The sequence below is a fragment of the Physella acuta genome, unplaced genomic scaffold (genome assembly GCF_028476545.2).
Source record: "Physella acuta isolate Inbredline_101_S28 unplaced genomic scaffold, ASM2847654v3 ptg000109l, whole genome shotgun sequence".
Taxonomy (NCBI): Eukaryota; Metazoa; Mollusca; class Gastropoda; family Physidae; genus Physella; species Physella acuta.
The window spans coordinates 530,705-551,048 of NW_026731629.1; the positions used below are offsets into that span (position 1 = coordinate 530,705).

The 20,344-nt window shown below is 36.1% G+C and overlaps 1 protein-coding gene across 5 annotated transcripts in view; it reads right to left on the reverse strand.

Annotated features, from left to right (window-relative positions):
- Positions 1-1,879: 1,879 nt before the first annotated feature.
- The window catches only part of LOC131934455 (uncharacterized), a 71,523-nt gene continuing 53,058 nt past the window's right edge, over positions 1,880-20,344 (reverse strand). For 3 of the 5 annotated variants that reach the window (XM_059290536.1, XM_059290532.1, XM_059290531.1), the window contains exons 2-8: positions 9,029-9,351; positions 8,528-8,645; positions 8,269-8,385; positions 7,040-7,111; positions 6,280-6,451; positions 5,885-6,046; positions 1,881-5,776 (exon numbers count right to left, since the gene is read on the reverse strand). In XM_059290536.1, the coding sequence (XP_059146519.1) occupies positions 5,633-5,776; positions 5,885-6,046; positions 6,280-6,451; positions 7,040-7,111; positions 8,269-8,385; positions 8,528-8,645; positions 9,029-9,341 (1,098 nt within the window). In that variant the 5' untranslated portion in view covers positions 9,342-9,351 and the 3' untranslated portion in view covers positions 1,881-5,632. Of the gene's footprint in view, positions 5,777-5,884; positions 6,047-6,279; positions 6,452-7,039; positions 7,112-8,268; positions 8,386-8,527; positions 8,646-9,028; positions 9,352-9,796; positions 9,905-20,344 lie in introns of those variants that run through there. The other 2 variants (XM_059290529.1, XM_059290530.1) reach the window with 2 other exon arrangements.

Here is a 20,344-nt window from a genome sequence, read left to right on the forward strand (position 1 = left end):
GTAATTGTTTAGACTTTGTATACCCAATACATAATGACCTCTTATGCCAGTCAGAATAACATAAAGCCCTGTAATGTAATTGTTTAGACTTTGTATACCCAATACATAATGACTACTTATACCAGACATATGGCCCTGCAATTTTTTTTTTAAATCTCGTACGAAACTATGCTGCATTTAAAAGAAATTTGACAAAGGGATTTAAGAAGTGTCTGGGAACCATTTGAAAATGTTCGTAAAAGTTATTTTCTCGAGGGCTGTGTTGCACCTTTACATAATGTAGAATGGACCCATCTCTAGATAAACACACACTGGGCATATTATGGGCATAGTAAGGGCATACTATGTGTTCTCTAAGATAAAGCAAGTACTCTGTGGGCATGCAGGAGGCAATGAAGTATATTGTGTGAATACCACAGACACAGTGGCATTTTTATGGGGTAATAACAAGGGCAAATTGTGATTATTTTGTGTCAGTCGACCTAGTGTATTAATGCGCCATCTGTCCAAGAAAATATGTAGCATGCTAATACATTTTATCTAGCTAAGTAATACGATACGAGTTCGGCTTTGCCAGTTCAACAGCTCACTATTCCGTGTCGTTTTTTCCCCCCAAACGAACCAGCATCTTTACGAATGTAATTTACATATTATCGAACACGGGTACAACCTACCAACTACAAAGTCTTTATAAACTAAAAAAATATCGCTAGGTATGTCCCAGGTGCTGGCACAAATAAATAACACCAGCTTCTGTGAATTTACATGGGATGTACACCCATGATACGTCAATGCAATTAATGCTATTTTAATTTATTTAATTACAATAATAAATTATACATTTTTATAGCTTGTCTTGTGATTTAGTGAATACAAATCACATTTTTTAAAAACTGATTGAATTTCGTGAATATTTATCGTGGTGCGTCTTACCTCTGCGATATATAACAACTTTAAAGACATTTTTAAAGACATACGTAAAATACGGTTGCTATTATCGAAGTGGGGTATTTCCATTGCTCTTAATTGTTGTTTTTTTAATGTACGCTTTAAGTCAGTTTAACTCATAAGATAATTTATTGTTGATTCATGTGCAATGAGTATATTTCTAATTATTCATGAAAATTGTTTAAGATGCATGTCTTTCAAACGACAGTACGGTTATCTTTTAAATAAATATGTTTATGAAACTATGACTATGAATGCTATTATATATTGTGCTTTCTAAATAATAATTGAGAAATTGCATTGTAATTGCTACAACCATTTTTGTTAAAATGTTTTTTTCTGTTATACAGTTCCTAAAATATATTAAAGTGTGCATATAGTATTTAAAGTAAAATCGTATAAAACTAGATTAAAATAAACATTAGGGGATGCAACTCTGTTTCTTTTGAAGACGGCCGAGTGTACTGCTAGTAATTTTATTGGAAATATAGATTTTTACCTGTTTATATGAAACAGCTGCTCCTTTTCGCCGGAAACCTAGCACGATTCTGATGTGTAAAATTGTGGAATTTCGGCTTTACCAGTCTTGCCCTTGAGTTAACACCAATCCAGGGGAGGTAATTGTGAAACAGAAAACTAAAAGAATTTCGGACTTACAGAACTTTATTAATATCTTTATCTTTAGCACGAAAAAAAAAAAAAGAAAACTGAGACATTACTTTCCCGTGAGCGTATCTTCAATATTAATAGGGCTGGTAGGTAGGTCACCAACCAGTTCTATGGCTCATGTAGGTTTTATTGAGCCATAGAGATGGTTGGTGACCTACTTACCAGCCCTATTAAGTAGTATTAAGACTAAGTACTGAAGAGTCTATAAAAATACATTGATTTTCAGAAAGTCAGTCAAATTTGTGCTATAAAAAATAAAAACTACTAAGACACGAAAACAAAACAATTAGTTTTACCCACTGTTCAAGTTCAAAGTAAAAGCAAAAACAACTAGACTCTAGATCTACATTATATCAAAGACAATAATAAAATGTTTCAGTCAATTTAAAAGCTTTATTAATGTTAATTACATTTGAACAAAGTCATTTCACATTAAATAATTTGAACAATGTTTAAAAGATGGTTTAAATTAAAATTTGAACTACTCATGTTATATAAAATCATAGTGACATGAGCCTAAAAATTAACCATAATAATATACTGATGCTTGTCTATTTATATATTACATTGTTTCTTATACATACTGCAATGAATGTCTAAAAAAAATATAGATTACTTCTGTCCAAACATTTATATATTATTCTTAATAATAGAAATAATGTATTTAATGTTTAAAATAAAGGTAATTATTATGGTAGAACTTAAGTCCTAAAATATCCCAGTTTAAATCTAAAGGTACCTGTATTTGAACTGAAAGTCAGATTCTCACATAGCATATCTATCTATTTATACCTCGTTTTACAATAAAAGTAGCAAACACTTCTACCTGATTCATAAAACAGAATTTCTTAACCTCAAAATAACTTTAAAAATACATTATTTTTATTTCAAACGGTGAGGGAAATATATGAGCCATGTAGCAGTATATTGGCAGTACATTTGTGAGAAGTAAAAAAAACAACAACACACAATCACTGAAAGAGCCAAAAATATCCACCCTACAATATAGCACATCCATATGCATTTTCACAGATAGATATTATTCTCTTATGGCTTTTCTATACTCTCCACACGAACATTCCATCTGCACTCCCTCCACCACCCACATATCATACCAACAACCCCCACTTTTAATATCACACATCCTCATTGTACCCATAGAACCATGAAGTAGTTAACTACCCATAGGAAGACTAAAGTTTGAAACAACATGGAGACATTTAAAGCTCAGTAACTGGAAGCCTAGACCAATTTGTCCTCAACGAGAGACCCAGCATGCCAGAATTCTATTTACATCTGCCATACATTTAAAAGCCCAACCCTGTGCTTCAACCTCAGACTAGCAAAAGTCCCTTCTCTTTTTACACTGACTATTTACTTCACAAGTCCCTTCTCTTTTTACACTGCCAGGAATAAAAGTAATTGTAAAAAGCAAAAACTTCTTTCAACAAGAACACAAAAACACCAGCTTTTCAACAATAGGAAAATAGCAAGTACTGAACACATTTTTCATTTAACCAGTAGTTGATAGAATTGATCTTTTAAAAATATTTTAGTTAGTAGTCTTAATTGCTTGGCTCAAATTTAAACACAATCAGAAAAAGGTCAAAGGTGTAACTTGAATTTTGAATACTTTTAAAATTTTACTTTTAAGAATATTTATGTAGATTTGACAGGAACACAACAGACTGATTCAGGTATTTGTTAACATTGTAATGTAAAATACTCAACAAATCAAACAAAACAATTTGTTAGCTATTTCTGCAAACATTATAATGGACATCAATGAGTTGGCAAAGGACTTCAATCAGTATTGTTGACATGGATAAAAATTATGTTTTTGTCAATTTTGTGTTCATAGTGGCCATAAAACAAATATTTAAAAAAATTAAGGATAAGCTGATAATATTTCAGAAATTTAATATTTTAAGAATCCATGTTACAAGAGTTACAAATGCAGAGAACTTGAAATTATTTTCTTTTACATTCAAGGCCACATATCTATTTATTTACATCAAGCGTTAAAAAGACCTCAAAAACCCCTCTTTGTAGCAATTTGTACTCAAAACTTTGCAGATATATTTGTTTAATACAAATTTTACTTTTTTTGCACATGGCGTAGTTATGCCATGTTTATTAATATAATAAAAATGAAAATAAAAACCCAAATGTTTGGGCTTTTTTTAGTTTTTTAAATTTTTTGTTTAGCTACCAAAAGTACTATAACTATCAAATCTGTAAAGTTTGACAAAAACCTCACAACAAAAGTTTTAAAACCACAATGTTTTTAAAAACTATTTTATTTTTAAAATAATTTTTGGGTCTTTCGACTTGTTTTGAGACTACTCTTGTTGTCCCTTTGAACAGATTTTAGATAGGGGGATGAAACATATTAGAATGCAGCTTTTGCTCATGAACTAAGTCATACAAACTAGAACATTTTTCTACTTTATTTAACAACATAAAGTTTAATAAAAACAGAAAATTTCCACAAATAAATTCAATGAAACAATTAAGGTATACAATCATTAGATAACTGGCCCTTAGCAGAGCCATCAATAATTAGGTATATAACTAAATTATGCAGAGACCACCAGTAAAGTTAAGAGTACACAGCATGTGACATAATACAAGTAGGAAAGTCAATTAAAACTGTACAAGCTGGCTATGTACACAGTTGAGTACTTTGTTGCTGGGGAAGTGCTAGAGAGCATCCACACTGTATCCACACTATCAGCCAAGGGGATTTTTATTTAAATCAGCCACTCCATATCCACACTGTCATAGCACTATCCATTGTCAGTGTTTCTTTCAGAAAAAGAACAGACACTGCACTGGTAAAAGTATATATATATTTGCTATAAAAATTCAATCTCATTTGGGGGTTTGAGGGGACTGCCCCCCACTGTCCATTATCAGGTTACCAAAGAATTTATATCAGAATGTATGCCTATAGCCTTAACACAACATTGTGTTATAGCTGCACACAATTATAACCACAACAAACTTGTTGTTCATTACTTACACAATACCAGTCTTCACAAAGTTACATCAGAAATTATAACCAACAACAAACTTAAGCTTTTAGCACTAGTTGTGCATTACTTACTTGATACCAGTCTTTACAAAGTTACATCAGAAATTATAACCACAATTACAACCACAACAAGCTAAATTTTTCAGTCTACTAGAACCCTCACTATCTGTTCATCTATTACAATACACCAGTCTATTTAATACTGAATAATGTGGAGCACATAAATTAAAAGTTTAACAAAAGCAGTTAGGGGCAACTTACTTTGTTCAATTAGTTAATAATATCCTAATAAGGAGAAAATAAAAGCTGTGGAACATCAATACAATTGTGAATTTTAACATGAACAATTTAGGTAAGAAATATGAACAGACTGTGTGTTATTCATAAGCAGCTATTTAAACATGATGTATAGAAGTTTATTTAACATAAACTTGACAGTAAACAAAGAAAATAATTTAGATATTTGGATCACAATCAGTTAAGATACAATAAAAAAATCTTTGACAAGTGCCACACAAAGATGATGCTCAGCATGTCAAATCAACAATGGAAATTAAAAATTTTTTTTTAATTAAACAAAATATGAGGATGGGTAAACTGCCATCTCAACATTAACAGGCTTTAAACAATAATGAAACATAACTTTAATGAGTGATGAACAGGAGCTAAAACCTATTTTAATGCCTAGTTTTTAAAATCTTACCAAATTAACAATACATATTAATTACACTTTCCAATTATCACAAAAAATAGAGACTAGAATTAATAACGAATTCTATCAAGCATCATTCTTTAACTTGTTAACTCAGGTATTTCAACAATTATCTCTCAATTTTATGATGACTAATGAGTAAGATCTTATTATAATTAAGATGACTGATATATGACAGTACCTTTAATGCTGGTGTACATTTCTTAAAAATAATATATGAACATGGGTTACAACTGAATATAATGACTCATCTTAAACTTCATGAATCATCTCCAATTTTCTCCAGCAGAAAAAAAAGCATTCACAAACTCAGAATCTCCTTGATTGTTGAAGTGTTCTGTATTCAATGTTTTTGGGTGAGGGCCCACAGAGTACTCTCGGAATCCCATCTCCCTCAATCTTGTGTAAATCTGAACATAAATAAAACCAGATATTAGAAAATCACAGGTTGACTCAAATACACAAATGGTGTTAAAAAAACAGTCAAAGATATTTTAAGTTGTAAGAAGAAGTACAACCTTATATAAGTACACATAATCTTCTTTCACTGGCCAGTCAGGGAAGAGATGGAATTCTAACATAAACTGACGTATAGATGGGAACATGTTTGTTTCCATGAGGTTATCTACAACATCCCACTCATGCCCTTCAATGTCAATCTTAAGCACATCTATAACACGCTGGTGAGGAAGTAAAAATGGGATCAATAAAAACAAATGTACAATTATATAAAGCTGGGCATGCACACAATGGAGAAAAAAAATTTGTTGGAACTAACAACTGCAAGGGAAACAGTTGTGTTCAAGGGAAATAACTGTAAGATACTAATTTGTGCACAAGGGAAATAACTAATTTTTTTTTTTTGTCAAGTGAGGGATTAGTTTAGCAATGTAAATAATTCTCTTCCAGGTACCTTTTCATGTCCTAACATTTTCTTGACAGATTTTAAAGTCCGCATCTTCCAGACCTGTTTGCTGGTGACATAAGAATCTTTCCTGGCAATGAAACCATCAGTGTTGGTGTTGCTGAGACCAAGGTTGTGGAAGGTGCTGTTGATGTCTCGCTTGTGATCTGACTGGTTCATGCTGAAATAATGTTTTAGGACAGTTGGCTCACAATCACAATATAGACACTGGTGGTCACTACGGCAAGTAATGGGCTTGAGGAGTAAATGAAAAAGTTGAGCCAAGTGGAGAGTCAATGGCAAGTTTTAAGCTGACATAATAATACTAAAGCTTTAGAACCAGTGGCACTTGCATATTGACTTTTGATATACTCCTGTTAATTATAATTTTATGAGTAATAAAACAGCGACATAATGGATTGGAGAATCAATATCTAGACAGATTAATCTATCATTTGCCTATTTTTTGTAACCTCTGAATTAGGTTGTGGACTAAAGATGTAAGCATTAATTTATTTAAAATTGTAGGCCTTTATATTAAGAAGCCTGAATAATTATTATCTTATTTTTTGTGTGAATCCTAGCAGTTAAACATTTTATTTATTGAAGTTAAAGTAAAATCCTAGGAAAAACATTAGGTAAAGTCAAGATACACAGCCTGGACCAAAATGAAAAAAAAACTGTTCAAACTTAGGAACAAAATAAAATGATAAATGTCTAACAAAAATAAAAACAGGAATGGAGGTGTTCTAAATGTTAAGCCACCAACCTGGGATCAAATGAGTGAACCTCACAGCCAAGTTTTGCCATGGCATCATCGAAGGAGAAATCAAAATTTATTCTGAAAAAAAAACAATGAGGAATGATGGTTTATTTGACAAAATATAGTTTTAATTAAAACATTAATTAGGAATTTATGAGTGAATACACAGAGACTGTGGGACAGTCCTAGTCTACCTCAGTTGGAGGTGAAGAAAGAATGTAGGCTTAACTTCTTCTTTCTTCTTCTTCGTTCTTAATTTTAGTGTTGGAAGGTATCCCCTCCATCACAATTAAGTATACACGACAACTGGTTATTCGCCATTGAGGCCATTGACTCCGATTTCAGCCTGCTTTTCTTTTTAGATTTGCTTCCACAGCCTTTTTCCAACCAAGAACAAACTACAAGGCAGCAGTTGTTTGATTTTGGAGTTGTCTCTCCTAGAAGAGTGGCTGTCCCCAGCTAACGAGCCTCATCTGCCCGAGGGTTCAAACGAGACTTTTCGGTTTAGCAACCAAGAGCTTTACCAACTTGACCACGCCGACCCCAAATTCCCCTATATTTTTGAAACAGAATCATTCGAAATATGTTGTTAAAACAGCTGCAAGGTCTTGAAGAAAGGATACAATAGGCCTACTACCTTTAAGCAGTCATGATCCAAATTTACTTATAACACATTAAATTAATTTAAGCTATAAAGTTAAGTCAGCTGAAGACTTAAATTGGTGCTCGAAGTGCCAGAGACTTAGTAATTAAAGTTATATGTTCAAAAGTAAATTCAATTACTTCATTAATTGATGCAATTAATAAATTGAAACTAATTATTCTTTAAATTGCAGTTTGATTAAGGTCTGTCTGCTACTCACGCATCCCTCCCCAACCCACGCATCCCTCCCCAACCCACACATCCCACCACCTTCTTCTTCCTCGTTGTTAATAGTTGAAAGGGATTTCTTCTAATTAATTTAGAAGAAGAAATTAGAAGGTAATGTGTATATATATATATATATATATATATATATATATACATATATATATACATATATATATATATATACATATATATACATACATATATATATATATATATATACATGCATATATATATATATATATATATATATATATATATATATATATATATATATATATATATATATATATATATATATATATATATAATATAATATAATATTATATTATATAAACCCCTGGTTGAATAGTAAAAAAAAACTCACCCAAATGAGTAAACAAGACAAGGTGGTTTGACTGTATAGGGCTTATCTTGACACACATGCCAGTTACCATATGCAACTTTATTTTCACAGTTGTGGCGCAGAGGTGAATTAATGTACCTATGTTTAATGCAGTAAATTTTCTGTCAGTGAAAAATGTAATATAGGCACAACCTTGTGTTTGGCAAAACTTCTAAAAGTTGATGAAAAACGACAAACTGGCAATGCAGAAATCTAAAAAGTTGAAACATAATTAGTGTACCAGTCAATCATAGCAGCTGCCTGCCACCATGTTGTAATGGTGTCTTCATGGTTAGGGTCGGCCAATGGCACCTTTGTGGCTGTATCACCAAACAGTTTTTTATACTGTACCAGGTAGTCTGAAAGCATATTATAATACTGTTTATTAAAACAAAAAATAAAATAATAATGCAAGAAGGCTGAAATAGTTTATATGGACATTTAAATTTTTTATACCTTATTATTATGATATGTTTTAACTTGCTTCTTTATTATTATATAATATAGGTCTATACCAGATAAAATCTCTATATTGTGCTGATACATGAGTTTACAATTATCCAGTTCATATACAGCAGAATGTAAAGTAAAACTAATAAAATGAAGATGGAACAATGTATAAATTAATACAAATACTAATGCCTTTAATGTGGAATTTTGGAATCACTTAGGAAAACTGTACGAGATGAAAATCCCTATCCATGATTATTGAATATATACAGGAAATGAAAAAAGTACTCACTGATTGCACCTGAATTATCCACTTCATCTTTTCTATGTACCTCATTATGTTGGTACTGCTTTACTGAATTTGCTGTTGTTTCAGAAGGAATATCTTGATGTTTCAATTTTGACGACTGAACTTTATCCACAACAGTTTGAACTTCTTTATCTTGAAGTGTGTCTTCGTTTAGGTCTCCAGGTTTAGCATGAATGTTAAAAATTGCTGTGTCCTTTGATTGCATGTGTACTGTTAGAAACACTAATGCCAGCCCTAACATAAGGAAACAGATCAACCACAGAAGCTTGCGTGAGGAAAAAATTGAAGTTGACATCTTTAATTCTCTGAAAAGAAAGTAATACATCTTAGTAGAAGGATTACTTTAATTATTAGTCATTGATCTATATATTGTACACAGGAAATCAAATCATGACCACAGGGCGCAATACTGATTTTCATCTTAATTTTAATCAATAGAAAAAGAGATACTCTAGAATGCTAGATCTAGAACTAAAGAGATATTTTTATTTTATTACACATCTTAAAATAAAATTTACCTAGATCTAGTCTAAATTTCAATAAATCTAAAGTTTTTTATATAAAAAATGTGTAGATCTAGATCTAGATTTTTCTAGATAGAGTCTAGATTAGATCTAGATGTACTAGATCTACGTAGATCAAGTAATGTATGTTTGTAAGTTTTAAAGTAAACTATGAGATGAGTACAGTACTAGATTTCTAGATCTAGATTATTCTAGATCTAGATCTAGATCTATAACTTGAGGGTACCCTGTTCTACTTCTGTTTTCTGAAACCATTTTTAAATAAAATTAGTCTATAGATTATAGATTTAGAAAATCTAGATCTAGTCTAGTATTAGTAGATCTAGATCTCTAATTATTAGTAATCCACGCTCTCTAGAACTAGACTAGGACGTAATTTAAATTGCTATACTAGCAGACGACTGTCTTTCAAATCCAGGTTTCCTATGAACTTAAAAAAACATATCGCCTTTTTAAAAATGAATTTCGTTTTCTACAATATAGATCTAGATCTAGGCCCCTAAGTCATTGATCTATTATTCGTGTTTTTGCAGGGAAATTGTTTATTTTTCGTCACAAACGCAAATATCAGTAAAGTGTTGCAAGCCATAACATAACCACATCATAGGGCTATTCTGCTAGCAGCTAACCACATATTAAATTCCCAAATTATTATTTTATAAAGTAATCGTGCAACCTCGATTAATTTTTGACATTTAATGTTTAGTATACTTAGAGAACTAGATCTAGATCTAGATCTAGATCTAGTTCTAAAAACAAATAATATTATGATAAAGCTATAAAATAAAATTTAGGATTAACTATTATAATCAAAATTTTATGATAGACCTACATTTCCTTTGAAAATGAGATGGTAGAGACTTAGATAAGCTTTAATTTATATTAAAAATTTAAGATGATCGCAGGGGCGTAGCGAGGGGGGGGGGGGGGGGCGGGGGGTCCGGACCGCACCGGGTGACACCATTTAGGGGGGTGACACCAAGGCAAAAAATAGCAAAATATATAGAGAAAAACTTGAGGAGGGGGGGGGGGGGGAAGCAAATCGAAAGTTTGAGGGGGGGGGGGGGGTGCTAATCGAAAACTTGAAAGTTTGTCCCCGGGAAGGGTCGCTACGCCTCTGGGGGGTGACACCATTAAGTACCGCACCGGGTTACACCCGACCTCGCTACGCCACTGGATTGTCAAACATTTATATTATAGCCAGTCTTTCTTTCTGACATTTTTCCAGATGACTGAAAGAAACTCCGATTATTGCCCACGCTGGGGTGGGGTTGGGGGTGTGGTGGGGGTGGGGAGGGGGTGTAGAGAGCGGTGACATGAAAAATGTGCAAAGTAAAAATACGCACAAAACTTGTGCAATGGAATGTTCAAAATCAATAAGTTAAAGACCTTAGCAAAGAATGACCGCATGTAAAATGAAGCATAATAAAACATCTTTCCAGGAAATATGACTAAATGATAATAATGTACTAATATAATTAATTTATATTTGTGCATATTTCCGTTTGCGGTGTGTCCAGTTGCGTTTTTATCTGAAAACTATCATTTTGCTAAATTCCTAAAATTCTATTTAATTTTTATTTTGTCTTTGATGATGTACACACTTCTAAGGTTGAATATGTTTTAAAAAAATCAAATTTAATTTTTAAGGTTTGGCATATTAATGTGTGTGTGACATTAATGTTACTCATATTGACTGTACGTCATCTAGACAGATGACAGTGAATGTAAATTTAAAAAATGAATAAACAAATTGGCCCTTAAAAAAATATATTTTTAAAATCGATTTTGCCGTCAACTATGCAGCTTGTTAAGGAAAAGAAAAAAAAAATTTTATCTAAAACTTATTAAACAACATCTTTGAATTTAAAAAAAAGTGTGCAGGTTAGTATAGTGAAGATTAAAAAAATTTAGCCATGCAACCCAGCTTGTGATAAATAAAACAAGAATTTTTTAAGATTAAAATTACAATTGTAGATTCTGCGTTGCTGTGTAAGTCAATACAATAAGAAGTTTTACGTTTTTTTTAAACAGGATAACAGCATGGTCACGTTGTCCAATAACATGGATTAGACTAAATGACACAAGCGTCTTTGATTGCCTGGGAGGGCAAAGTTTAACCTCAAGTATCTTCTTCTATATATATAATTCTCTTCTTGGAAACGCTAGAAAATAAGCTGTAAGCGCGCTCCCTACCACCCCACCCTTACATGGTCCGGTGAGCTGTGGTTCACGCTAAATGTTTACAATCGTAGAGCCGGGTTTAGTGACGGCTATTAGGGGCAGATAATTTAGTTTGAAACGATTTTAAACTTAGGGGAGGTAACTAAGCGGAGGCTGCTTTCATGGGGGGGGGAGGGGGGTAGTATTGTCCTTAACGACCTACTGATAGTGTTTTAAAGCTAATATTTTCAGTGGCAGCATTGGTCAGAGGCTTAGCGACCCTCACCGGCGCCCGGGGACAAACTTTTCGATTTGCGCCCCCCTCAAGATTTCGATTTGCACCCCCCCCCCCTCAAACTTTCGATTTGCACTCCCCCCCCCCCCCTCGAGATTTCGATTTGCACCCCCCTCAAACTTTCGATTTGCACCCCCTCAACCTTTCAATTTATTTTTCCAACCCATTTTGGCGCCCCCTAAGGTCGGCGCCCTGGGACTTATGTCCCCCCCGCCCCCCCCCCCCCCCTCGCTACGCTACTACTGTCTGTCGAATTCACAAATTATGAATTACTGAAGAGTAGAAAATAAAACTAAATAGCGGCGTATGATATGCCGCGGGTCGGCTCGTCTATCTATATATATAATTCTCTTCTTGGAGACGATAGAAAACAAGCTGTAAGCGCGCTCCATACCACCCCCACCCCTACATGGTCTGGTGAGCTGTGGTTCACGCTAAATGTTTACAATCGTAGAGCCGGGTTTAGTGACGACTATTAGGGGCAGATAATTTAGTTTGAAACGATTTTAAACTTAGGGGAGGTAACAATTTATCAAATACGACCTATTACTCTTTATCAGTGGACTTCAACATATGACATGTGTAATTTGACCTCAAGAACTTGGAAACTTAGATTTGTATCAACAGATTACACATAGGCCTGGGCTTTATCTCAAAATGGAATATATTTGTTCGGGAGTGTATATTTTTTTTTTTACATTAACGTTCGTTTCGATTTGCACTTTCTTTACACTGTTAGAAAAAGTATCATAAAATTCAAATTCAGTTCGATATTTTCTACACAGTGAACTATAATAAAAATTGGAAAAAAGTTGAAGCAATCTGATTGCGGAGATGTAATATGTAGATTTGCCACCTATCCTAAAATAACGTCAAACCTCACCCCTCAAAATTGCAGTTGAATTTTCCTTAAAGTAATTAAAAATGGATTAAAATCATGTCTATATCGTGATGTGCCATCTCCCGTAGTGTCAGATAAGAATATTCGAGAAAGTTTAAGGGAGATTACTCCCAGTTTATTAATTACATAAACTTTTAAAAATAGAATACAATCTCGTAGAAAAAAAGAATTGCACACCAAGTGGACGCCAAACAAAATGTGTATAATAGTGCGGAATATTATTAATACTTTGTAAATTTACATGCGTTTTTGAACAATCGGAAATATCGAAAATTACTACTTCCGGTCAACGGAAATTTGTCAAAATTTGAAAGATGGCAGAGAATTAGATCTTTTACTTACATGTGAAATTTCAATTATCTATCTGAAAAAGTACTCAAGTGATAGGCTTTTGAAAAAATGAAAGTAGAAATTTTTCCACTTCCGGTTGTAAAAAATCGCTGAAAAGTTGATACAGATCTACAAATTTGATATAGATCTAGTACTTATATATGAAATTTCATCAACCTAGCTGTAACGATACGCAAGTTATCGTGTTTTCAGACACACACATATACACACACACACACACTTACAGACATACGGACAACTGACATGATTGCAAAACTATGTTTTTTCCGACTCATGGAGGTGTATAACTTCGAGATTTGCAAAAATCTCGATTTCGATTTTTATTTTTTGCACGCATAAAAAGTTTTTCTCTATAGGCCTACTTCGTATACGAGAAAGTAAAAAGTTAAAAATTAAGAATTTTCATTTGTATAAAACCATTAGGTCTGCTCATTATTACTGATAATATCTTAATTAAAATGATTTTATTAAAATGATAAAATGAAATTAATCCAAATCTTCCACTAAATTAATATCAAAGTCAACAAATGGATCTATATCTACATTTCTACACAATTTCAGCCAGCAGACGACTGGAAAATGACCTATCTAGTAGCTGTGCCTGTCCGGATGGGACCAGTAATGTGGACAGACAGGAAGACATGGGCATCCTTGGGACGCGGACACGGAAAAATCAATGCTGCCTTAGGTTTACCAGGGGGAAAAATTTCTAGGTCACGATGCGCTGTCTCCAATGGACATCAACAAGAAGTCTCGAGGCTAAAACGGTGTACGGTGTTATTAAAATAAATATGGTTACAAAAATCTGGTTTTTGTCGGACGTAACCAAAGACTGAATGCAATTTATGTTTTTAGTATTTGACTAAACAACATTTATAAAAACAACCCCAAAACAATTTAGTTGTTTACATTTGTCAATAAATGTTAATACAAAGTCAAAACTAGGTCATGTGTTTTTAAAAATTATTAGTAAAAAAAAATTCGGGGAAAGTTTTGCGTATAAAAAGAGAGGGAATGGGTCAGAAGTTCAACTACGAAGGTTCCGTACAGCCCATCAATGTTTGTTTTGAAAGTGGTTTTTCAGGTTATAATGTAGGATTGATGAAAATAAATAGAAAAGTAGTCTAAAAACAAAAAAATTGAATTCCAAGTTCTCTGCATTTGCAATTTTTATAAAATTGATTCTTAATATATTACAATATTAAATTTTCGAATTTGTTTTTCAAACTTAAGTTTTAAAAAAATGTGTGTGCTTGTGAGTGCGCCCCCCCCCCCCCCACACCGAATGAAATATAATTATAGAAAATATATAGGCTTACTTTAACCTGTGCCCATCCTTGCTTCCCACAGGTAATTTAAGCCCCCAAGTGCCCTCTACCCCCCCCCCCCCTTCTTTGAAGTGATCGGCACTGCCCCAAATTTAATTACTGACAGCAATTTTAATGCAGATAACACAAGCCATGTTCCCTTCTAATGTGATTCCTGTAATTTACATTTCCAAAAATTACTGTGTTTGTTCGAACGAATGCCACAGTGAATTGTGAAAGACTACGGAGGGGGGGATTGTAACTTATATGTGGGGTGGTAGTCTTGGAAATGTGGGATGGTAGTGTTGGATGTGCGGGGTGGTAGTCTTGGATGTTAAATAAAGTTATGTAGGGCTAGGCTGAGACAAAATGGCTGCTTCTTTATGTTATGGAAAATGTGAAGAGTCCCAAAGAAATCGGTAATGTTTACATGTAGTTTTGTATGCATTATATGTAGCCTATGTATTATATATATATATATATATATATATATATATATATATATATATATATATATATATATATGTATATATATATATGTATATATATATATATATATGTATATATATATATATATATATATATATATATATATATATATGTAACTAGGGTAGGCCTAGCTACTAGTTACAAATCTGATAACGAACGATAAGCCGAGACGCAGTATTACAGTCTGATGCAACCGATAGCAGGTGGCTTATTGGATCGGACTGATAACAATCTCAAAGCCAACGCGTGCTATTTTGGGAAACGGTACGAGGGGATTCAGACGGCCTGTCAACTTTGATTGATAGGATGCAGATGTTTATGACACGGACTGTACGTTAGAACTGCGCAACTAGTGGTCGGAGACATCGAGTACAAGTATCGATTACGGAGGAATACAAGTACGAAGATGAGTACGAATACAAGGGATAAATAGGAGGGGACGGCTGAACTCGTTCTCTTCCCTCTTCATCGCTCGCTTTAGATCAGTCAGTCTGTGTGACATATCAAGTTGGTTATATTGTGTTAAGAAGGACAATAGACATGTGGATTCAGTTATATGAAGCCTAGTGAGGACTGTTAGGGGTCAGTTGATTCAGACTATTATTTTGAAACATTCCTGTTGATTCATTGTGTTATATTGAAGCATTTCTTGATTCATGTAATAAAAGGATCAATAGCGAACCTGCATCTTCGAGTCTTTCTACTGTAGTCGATGTTGTGTAGCATGAGTGGTTCAACTCGTTACAATTGGCGTTGTCGGGCAGGATAGACTCGGGGAAGGTTACAATTGGCGCTGCGACCAGGATGAATTCAACTAGACTTGCCGTTTGAGGCACCCATAGTCAACCTTGTGCATAACTGTGTTTTGTGTGTATGTGAATTCGGACATTCAGGAACTGTGAAAATTGAGGAACGAGGAAAATTTTTTTTCATACACACACGGTAAGAAACGTCTTTTTTATTTGAAGGAAATAAATAAAAGGGAAAACTGAAATCAGAATCGAGGAAATTGAAAAGAACAGAGATGAGACACCTTTCATTATCATTCTGGCTTGGTGTCACATGCTCTTTTGCTGCTGCAAGCATGTGGCTCAGTATACCCCTAGTTGTAGCACCAACTACCCTGGGGACAGCTATGGGGCTGACCACCAGCATCCAGATAATTGTCATTGGTATCTCCAACTGGGTTGTTGGACAAATACTGTGCAAAGATGGCAACCAAGATATGGATGTAACGCTTGGACACTGGAAATGTGTCATGAGCTCCCTTTTGGGCAACACTATCTGCTGCATAGCTGCAACATTTTTCCTTGGTGTAAGTGGCAGACGCGGGAGTGATATTTTAGATATCGGAAAGGAACAAAAACTCCTGCTGGCCCAACAATCTGAGTCAGACAAGATAGGCAACGGTAAAGATGACCCTTTGCCTCCAGATGGACCAGGACAAAATGTGGACAAAAAGCCGATCCATATTGTGGTCCTGCCCAGTGAGTCCCACATCAACAAATTTCACGGGGACGGTGATCCAACCCTAACCAACAGGTTCAGTGAAGAGGTCAGGGCTGCCTGGGCCTCAAGATACATGTCACCAGAGGAAAGATTAAGACTGCTGATGGGAAGTATAGGAGAGACGGTCAGGGCAGAGGTCAAATGCCACGATAAAACCATCCAATCAGATCCAGATAAGGTGCTGGATCTGATTATGGAGACCTTTGGGGAGAGACGGTCGGGATCGCAACTGCTATCAGGGTTCGTAGGCTTAAGGCAGAGAATGGCGGAGAGTGTGATGGAGTACTCACATCGGATGAACAGGGCCTTTGATTCGGTAAAGGGCAAAATACCAGACATTGATGTACGCCTACTGAGGGACCAGTTCATCGAGGGGCTAGCAACCCCGATCCTAAGAAGAGAGTTGAAAGAGGAGGTCCACAAAGACCCGCAGTTGACCTTCCTTCAGGTCAGGAACTCAGCGATCCGCAGGTCCGAGGATGAGGACCAATCGAACTGTTCGGTGGACAAAGTCTCTGTGCCTGAACAGAGACAATCCCCACCCACAGGGGCCGACACGATGGAGACCATGATGGCTCAACTGTTGGCCCACCTAGTTAAGGTTGACCAACGATTGGAGAGGTTAGAAAGCAGGTCAACAGCTGAGAATCAGGGCAAAAACGGGACAAAACAGAGACAGGTTGGACAGCCGCGACCTGCCGCTCCATCACTCCAATGGACGGCTGACGGTCGACCAATTTGCTTGTCCTGTTCACAACCCGGACATATGGCACGGTACTGTCCGGTGAAACGATCGCCCTCTGTAAGGCAGGTCAAGGCTACAGAGCGGCGAGGTAATGACTTAGTAAACAAAATGACACAGAAACACAGTAAGGAGAAAAAGAAAGGTAAAACACAACTAATAGAAAAAATGAACTGTGAAATGAACTTGAATGTTGAAAAGTTTCAAGTGAACAATTTGTTGGCTAAGAAAAATGATGATAGGGGAAGTTCATGCAAATTAAAAGCACAGGAGAAATGTTCATCTTTAGAGTGTCTGTTATCGGAAGAAGTAAATAAAAATAGTAGACAACAGAACAGTGTTGGCAAACTAGAAGAAATGAAAGAGTCTCAAACAAGACTTGAAGAGAAATTATCCGATATTGAAAAAGAACTTCAAATTACAGCAAGGCTGGGATCCATCGAAAAGCGATGGGCAGCAGAATTGGCACTCGTTGACCTGGAGAGAAAACATCGCCCGGGGCGGTCCAATGGCAATGCGGACGCTTTATCAAGGAATCCTTACGAGAGACCGGGTGATGAGGAAGAAACGCTGACAGGAATATGTGAGGTCAGAGCGTCAACAGATATCCCTCATGGGGTACAAGTGATGCAAAACGGGCAGACCGGGGTGGAGCACATATCCACAGAGCCCGAACATATGGACAGTGGTGATGTTAATTGCCTTAATCACAAAAAGATAAGAGATGCCCAGAGAACGGATAGTGGCTTACAACCGCTATTGAAATACGTCCAGGAACAAAAATTCCCAGGAAGAAGGGAAAGAGAACAATTTGGTCGAGAAACAAAGAAAATACTGAGTCAGTGGGACCGTCTCAGTATAGAGGATGGTGTTCTCATGCGGAGAATTCATGACCAAATTGATGGGACAATACACCAGGTGGTGGTGCCTGGACAGTTACGAGAAGAAGTGCTAAGGTTGGCACATGACAGGGCAGGACACCAGGGTCAGGACAGGACGCACAAAATATTACGACGGAGGTGTTACTGGCCCAATATGGAAGTGGAGGTCAAACGCCATTGTGAGGCTTGTGTGAGGTGTCAGCATGCGAAAATGCCAGTTGTCAAAATGAGACAGCCATCAGGACACCTACTAGCGACAAAACCACTAGAGATTGTGGCTATGGACTTTACGTCGTTGGAGCAATCATCGGATGGGACGGAACATGTGTTGGTAATGACTGATGTATTCACCAAATGGACGGTGGCGGTGCCCACGCGAGATCAGACTGCCAAAACAGTGGCAAAGGTCTTAATAGAACATTGGTTCATCAAATATGGCATACCAAGACAATTACACTCTGACCAAGGAAGGGCCTTTGAGTCAGAAGTAATTAACCAACTGTGCAGCCACTACGGGATCAACAAATCTAGAACAACCACATTTAATCCGAAAGGAAACGGACAGTGTGAACGGTTCAACCGCAGCATGCATGATTTGCTGCGTACACTAGAACCTGAACAGAAAAAACGTTGGCCTGATTTTCTCCCAGAGTTGGTATATCTATACAACTGCACACCCCATGCCACAACCGGCTTTTCGCCACACATGTTGCTGTTCGGACGGGAGGCTCGACTCCCTCTTGATTTGTTCCTAGGAAAAAGAGAGAGTATGACTGGCTCATACACCGCACTGGAATATGTGAATGAACATATGAGAAGAATTAGAGAAATGTACAGGGTAGTACAGGAAAGACTAGAACATGAAGCACGGCGAAGGGAACCGCCGGTACAGACAAAGGACCCGCCACTCAAACTGAATGACAGGGTATTACTGCGTAGCCACCCGTTAGGCAGAAACAAAATCCACGATCTCTGGGGACAGGAGATATGGCAAGTCGTGGAGATGCCTAAAATAGCAGGTGGCCCCTTTAAGATAAGACCCATCGATCACGCCAAACCGGATCGGTGGGCGAATATTGCTCAATTAAAGAAATATTGGAATAGGCAAGAAGAGCAGTTACACACAAGGAAATCCAAGACAATTAGGGAACCGGAAACTATAACGGAAATTCACATACCCATCCCGGAACCATATCACCATCAACAGAACAACCGCGATATACAAGTGGAGGATAACGGCAACAAAGAGGATCCCGTTCCTTCCAGAAGCAGAGAGACAGTAGACCATCAGATAAGTGGTCCGCGGAGAAGTTTGAGGAACAGAAGGAAGACGAAATTTTTTGTCAGCAACCATCAAGTCTTTCATGGTCGCGCTGGTATGAGAACAGACGGTTCAAAAAAGCTATAAAACTGAACTGGTGAAGGCACCAAACGAAAAGGGTGGATGTGAATTCTAGAACTGTTTTGTGTCTCAGGAAGACGATGTAGACACAGTTGATATGTGAAATAGGTATAACTGTCAATCGTATACGAATGGAACGTCGTGGACAGTGAGTGGAACAATAAAATTTTTTTTACGATTGTGCGATTGACTTTGGAGGAGTGCACCTGCCAGGCGTTGTTTGTGGTTGAAAACACACAAAAAAAGGCAGGGGTGGATGTAACTAGGGTAGGCCTAGCTACTAGTTACAAATCTGATAACGAACGATAAGCCGAGACGCAGTATTACAGTCTGATGCAACCGATAGCAGGTGGCTTATTGGATCGGACTGATAACAATCTCAAAGCCAACGCGTGCTATTTTGGGAAACGGTACGAGGGGATTCAGACGGCCTGTCAACTTTGATTGATAGGATGCAGATGTTTATGACACGGACTGTACGTTAGAACTGCGCAACTAGTGGTCGGAGACATCGAGTACAAGTATCGATTACGGAGGAATACAAGTACGAAGATGAGTACGAATACAAGGGATAAATAGGAGGGGACGGCTGAACTCGTTCTCTTCCCTCTTCATCGCTCGCTTTAGATCAGTCAGTCTGTGTGACATATCAAGTTGGTTATATTGTGTTAAGAAGGACAATAGACATGTGGATTCAGTTATATGAAGCCTAGTGAGGACTGTTAGGGGTCAGT